At 47.2% G+C, this 6,000-nt stretch overlaps 1 protein-coding gene across 1 annotated transcript in view; it reads right to left on the reverse strand.

The window, feature by feature from the left end:
- Reln (reelin) overlaps nt 1-3,585 on the reverse strand; it is a 420,372-nt gene extending 416,787 nt beyond the window's left edge. The window contains exon 1 of the mRNA XM_051174802.1: nt 3,255-3,585. Coding sequence (XP_051030759.1) covers nt 3,255-3,480 — 226 coding nt within the window. The 5' untranslated portion in view covers nt 3,481-3,585. The remainder of the gene's footprint in view (nt 1-3,254) is intronic.
- Nucleotides 3,586-6,000: the final 2,415 nt, after the last annotated feature.

A 6,000-nucleotide genomic window follows, 5' to 3' on the forward strand; every position in this document is an offset into this window, starting at 1 on the left:
TGGAAGTATTGGGCAGATTCATTTACCTATGCTTGGCTTTGCTATGCAATGTTATTATAAAATGCCTAGCCTTTTCCCAATAGTGGCTGAGTAATATCACTTATATGGTGGGCAGGTTCTTGTTTGACATGAATTCACATGTGTCAAAAAGGCTTTCTGTTCCAGAGCATATTATCTATTTTCCCAGAAATATTAGTTGTCCCAAACAAAAAGAAAGGAAATAGCTTTCTGAAGCCTTAAGTAAAACTGGGAGAATTTAACATTTACAATTCTCTATAAAGTGACTGGACAGCAGGAAGAGGAGTTATAGACACATGGTAATTATGCACCTAAAGGTGTTTGCGAGGAAGAGGGGAGAAGGGTGCAGAATTCAACTCAGCCTTCACACATCTCACAGAACTGAGTTGTTCCCTAGAAGAAACAGCATCATTTGGGTGTGGCAGGGAAAAGAAAAGGCTATGTGACTAGACCACCTAGGCTCCCATTTCCTTTTCTAACTGCTTGCAAATTTCTACAGAAAAAAAGAAAAATTGCAGATTTGAAGTCTGGAAATCCCATTGGGAAACTGGCCATATTTTGGAACTTGTATGCTCCCAAAAAAATAAATTCTAGAAACAAAAGCATTCTGAGAGCTTTCTAATCCAACATGAAGTCTGTGGTGCCTTTTTGCTAAACCATTGTGGTGTGTTCGTGAGAAGACATCATAGTTTGTCATGACTAAAAATGCCATCAAGAGTCTCAGACAACAGAATTTAAAAATATATAGGAAGTTGAGAAAGGAGATACGCTGCCATTACTTACTACTTAATGTTACTTAATGTTTACTACTTAATGTTTACTACTTAATGTTAGAAATCTTGACCAAGTGTATGAAGCCCCAGATCACTGCCTTTTCACATTAAAAATTTTCAACAGAATCTTTAAATAAATGTACTTCATACACTTGTATTGTACACTGTCATACAGTACTAGTCTTGGAGTACAGCTGATATTTCCATTAATGGTGTGTGTTGGGTGGTGCTCTCCACATCAGCTCTGTCCTCAGAAGTCTTTTTAGGGGAAAACCTCACAACTACCAGCTCTCCACACAAATGCCATTCATCCAAATCGCTCTCAGTGGAAACCCATGGCAGACTCATTTTTTTTTTTCCTTACATCAGTGCTGCATTTAAAAGATTAGAAGACTAGAAAGAAATTCTCAAGCCAGTATATTACAGATTTCTCCACGGATGAAGGCACTTTGGCCAAGTGATCTTCTGTTTTCAACACGCATCAAAATGAGTCAACAACAAATGTATTATGCTTTCTTAGGGTAACTCACATCTTTCAAATGCTGTATTTTTTTCATTTCCAAAAGCTTTAAATTTAAAAGACATATATAAGCATTACTTCAGTTTTAAGCATTTCTCCTACCTGTAGAGCATTTTATAGGAAAGACACTTAGAAGGCCTGGAGCCCAAATCTAAAACTTTAATACAATATTTAGTGGGAATTTAAAATGGCATTATTTTCTATAACATTTGACCTTTCAAGTTACATAATAAAATCTCTCTACCTTTTTGGTGGCATAAAAGAGGTATTGGAGATCTTGTTCCCTACAATTCCCAATTTGAAGTAATACATTCACCCCTTTCCAGGGTTAGTGATGTGATCACAGTTTCATCTGCTAACTTTACAACAAAAAGCTACAGATGGCATATTCTTATTTTTATTTATGCTTTCTTGACTGGTGCTATACAGAGGATCTGCATAGTGCAAGATAATATTGCTTTGTCATCAGAGACTCCCATCACAACGTGACAGTGGCACCTTTTCAGCCAGCCTTCCTTCGATGACCTACCACTCTCTTAGCTAGTACCTCTGCTAAGGGTCACACCAAATGACACCAGTCTCAGTCTGTGTGTGAGTCAGGTCTGTGTTGTTATCCTATTTGCTGTTCCTTCCACTTCAAAGATTTCCACGACCCCAGAAAAATCACCAGATATTCTCAGGAGAGCCCAATTATTAAAGAGACATCACAGAAATTAATTTTCTAAAATTAATCATAAAATTCCACACATAAGGCTGCCACTATACCACAAGGAAGTTGTTAAATCACTGTTTTAAATATCTAGGGTGAACTTACTCAGATTATGTGTTTAGGGGGCAGGTAGGAGGTTTCGTTGAAACAAAAAAAAAAACTCTTGCATATTCTTATAATTTTTCACATGCAATTCTATGTAAAATGCCAGCTGCCTGGAGATCGCCTTCGGCTATGTCAACACCTGTAGCTTATTAGAGACAGCAAATCTATGGATGCCATGTGTGTCCACTCAACAATAGTTTGTTTCATTAAGTATAAATATTTTGTTAAATCTTCCAATTTAATAGTTCCTCTCATTATTCATGAAGTCCCAGTATGAATACAGAAAGTAAATATATTTCCCCCCACATACTCCACTTGATTTAAAAATATATGCACTACATTAAATGACTCTTCTTGTGGCTACATTTTATTTTTGAATAATGTTTAACCTCGACGAAGGACTGCATAATAATCCCTTGGAAAGGAATCTGCTTTTGGTGAGTGCATGCAGCTCCTACCAGGGAGTTAAAGCTGTGCAGATACCAGTTGTTAGTTAAGTATCGCCCAGACAATGCTAACAACACAACAAGCACCAAAGCTAAAAGTAGGAAGGGAATGAGAGAAATTATCAATTTCTGGTATTTTAAAAGACTCTTTAAAAGAATAAAGGGCTTAAAACAGTCGCTTTGTTTCTTGAGGACTGCCTGACACTGATGTCTGGCTGCAGAGCAGCGGGAACTTTTGGGCTGTTGGGAAGCATAGACAGCCATCTACCAGAGCGCTCCAGCTGGCCTGTAAAGCCCAAAGACAACCCCAGCGCCACCTGGGGACCCACCAATGGGGACCCAGAACGGGACAAAAGTCTAGTACCCAAGCACTGGAGTTAAGAAAACAAAATGTGCAGGTTCAGCAGCTGCAGGAACTAGGAGTGTGGGGGAAAGGCAGCAGTACCCAGGGCTTGTCTGGCATGTCACACAAGCGCCAGTCCATTCTGAGATGTGTTAGGGGACTGTTGAAATCCCAACTCAGGACTCCACCACTAACTTCATTCTCTAACCCCCGGGCAGCGCACCCCGTTGTGGAAGGGGCTTGCCCCAGTCCCTGGCTGGCCGGCCCCTGGGAAGAAACGATAGAATAGAAAGATGCGTTCGCGGGCCACGGTAGCGCATAGGGATGCCGTGGTACCTACCATGGTATTCCTGTCCCGGTACGTAGTAGGTGGGGTTGCCCGCAATGTGCAGGGAAATGAGCACTTCGCCCTGCTCCCCATCCCCTTCCAGCTCCCCGTGGTGGGTGCACAGAAAAAAGAAGGGCGAGAAGCGCGGGTAGTAGCCGGTGGCTGCGCGAGCCCTCAGTGTCGCCACCAGCAGCATGGCCAGGACCAGAGTCCGCGGCGCCCAGCAGCCGCGCTCCATGCCGCCGCGCTCCGTGCCTCCGCGCGCCCCGCGCTCTCTCTCATTCAGTTTTGGAGCCACCCGCACGGAAGAGCCACGCGCTGGGAGGGCGAGCCGGCCGCGGGCCCGAGCCGAGCGGCTCCGAGATACCGAGTCTGCGGGGAAGTTGGCGGGAGACCGCGGCTCCCGAAGTTACTTTGGGCCGCCGGACCGAGAGCGTGGGGACCGAGCCGCGGGCGCGGAGAGCGTGTTGTCCGCCCCCGAGCGCCGCCGCCTGTGTGCGCAACGCCTCTCGGCCGGGCCTGGGAAAGCGCCCGCCCCCTCCACACCTTCTTAAAGCCCCGGGCGCCGCCTCCTCCCCACCCCCACCCCCCGCCGCCACCGCCACACGTGTTCCAGCCGCGCCCCCGCCCCCGTCCCCGCCCCTCGGGCTCAGCTCGCACCTCGGGCAGAGCCGGGCGCACTCGCGTCCCCTGGCCACGTCCTGCCCGGTCTGGAAGGACCGGGCTGTCCTGTCGCTGCAAAACCACAAGCCACCGCGGACGGACAGGATGACGGGCCGCCCGGGGAGGCGAAGCCCTGGGCCGGCAGCTGCCCCTTCTGCGAGGATGCGCAGGGAAGCCGAGGGCCGCGGGGACCGCGCAGTTCTTTGTCTGCTCTGGTTGCTCCCCGCGCCCCTCGAGGCCCCTCGCCCCGCAGCCTCCGCGGCCAGCATTTGTCCCGTTGGCCCAGAACCACGACGGTGCCCGGTGCGCCCTTCCTAGCCGGGCCACTCAGCCCCACCGATGCCCCTGCTCGGGTCCTCATCTGCAACTAGGCAGAAAGGGAGACTGGGTGACAGTGGAGTGATGCGGGGCCAGATTGTTGGGCCATTCAGCCATGGGGACCCACCCGACAGGCGAGCTTCACTAGACTAGGCCCTTATGCTTTGCTACTGGACTCTTAGGGCGGAGATGGGGGTAGTAAATTTTAAGCCCGAGTTTATTTCTTTACATGTCATATATGACCACTGTCTCTGGGTGGGGGAGGGGAAGCATGCAGAGGAGCTTCTGGCAGTAGCCATGAAGCAGGTGGTAATGAGCGGTCACACGTATGACTGCAAAGAAGTGAAATCATCCAGAAGCCCCTTTTTAACGAAGCAAGTCTGGCAGGAGCCCTGCAGCATCCAGAAACTGGAGAACAGAGCTGCCAGGTTGTAATGCATCCTCCACAGTTCCCAGGCTCACCACCAAGCCTGGATAAGCAAGCCTGCTTGTACAGAAATCCGGAAACTGTAATATAGGAAAGCGTAGTCAAACCTGAGTTTGGGAGAGGGGTGCCAGATGGAAATTTTATCTTCCTCGTATGCAAGCAGATAGAAAGGGCCTAACTGCCTGTTGGTCTCCATTACTTCAACACACACGCATGTGCACACACATACATGCACACACACACACACACACACTCATACACACACACACATACACACACACACTGATGATATATGATTCATTTTAGACTCTGTGCTATGCAGCCACAGGCTCTAATCTTTAGCCTGAAGTAGTCCTACCACCCCACCCCACCACTGGAAGAAGCAAAGTTGTCTCCATTTCATAAGGGAGAAATCAGAATTGTTAAGTTTGTCCCAAACCAGGGGAAAGCTGACCCCAAGGGCTCCTGGCCTGCAACTGTCTACAGCCTTTGCCAGAGAGGAAAGCACAACCACCAAGGCTTAGGGCAGGTCTGTAAGAGAACTTCTTGTTCTCCAACCCAGATTAGGTTGCTATAGCTGCAGCCACCATTATGGTTGAATTTACAGTAGCTGCCTAAATTAAATTTTGAATTCTTCAGTCATACTAAGCACATTTTAAGTAACCCATGGCTGCACATGGCTAGAGCATACTTGTGGACTATCAGACAGCACTGTCATATGTGAAAGAGAAAAGGGTATGTTCAGTCCAGTCATTCAATTAGATTTGCCAAATGCCTTCTATATACCAAAGTGCTCGATGCCAGGTAAAGTTAGGAGGAGGCAGACCACATGAAGCACTCAATCTAGTATTGGGAGAGAGGATAAATAAATTAAAACCGTGGACAAAGTTACTTCTGACAGGAAACAGAGAAGCTTCTATCAAAAAGTGAAGGGGTAGCTAGAACTTTTTGCTATGGAAGAGCCCTGTGAGAACATGTGGGAAGAACAGTGAAGCCAGGAAACCAAAGTCCAAAGGCCCTGAAACAGCACTGTGCTTGGACAGTTGAAGCTCAGGAAAAGCAGCAAGAAACAGGAAGGATGCTGTGGGCTGAAGCAGCAGATCAGAGCACCTAGTGATAGGGACGCAGGGCCAGGGGTCATGTGATCACAGTGTAGTGAAAGACAGAATGCTGAACGCCAAAGAGTCAGAGAGGTTTCTGGCTTCCCACCGGTTTTTAAAAGTAAATTATTCTATCTAATTGACAGCACTATTGTACATCGACTCATTCATTAGTTCAACACATAATTGAAAAAACTGTGGTATGCAAAGCCTTCTATTAGGCTTAGGGGAAATGCAATTCCTGTCCCAT

Source organism: Phodopus roborovskii, unplaced genomic scaffold (assembly GCF_943737965.1).
Source record: "Phodopus roborovskii unplaced genomic scaffold, PHOROB, whole genome shotgun sequence".
Taxonomy (NCBI): domain Eukaryota; kingdom Metazoa; phylum Chordata; class Mammalia; order Rodentia; family Cricetidae; genus Phodopus; species Phodopus roborovskii.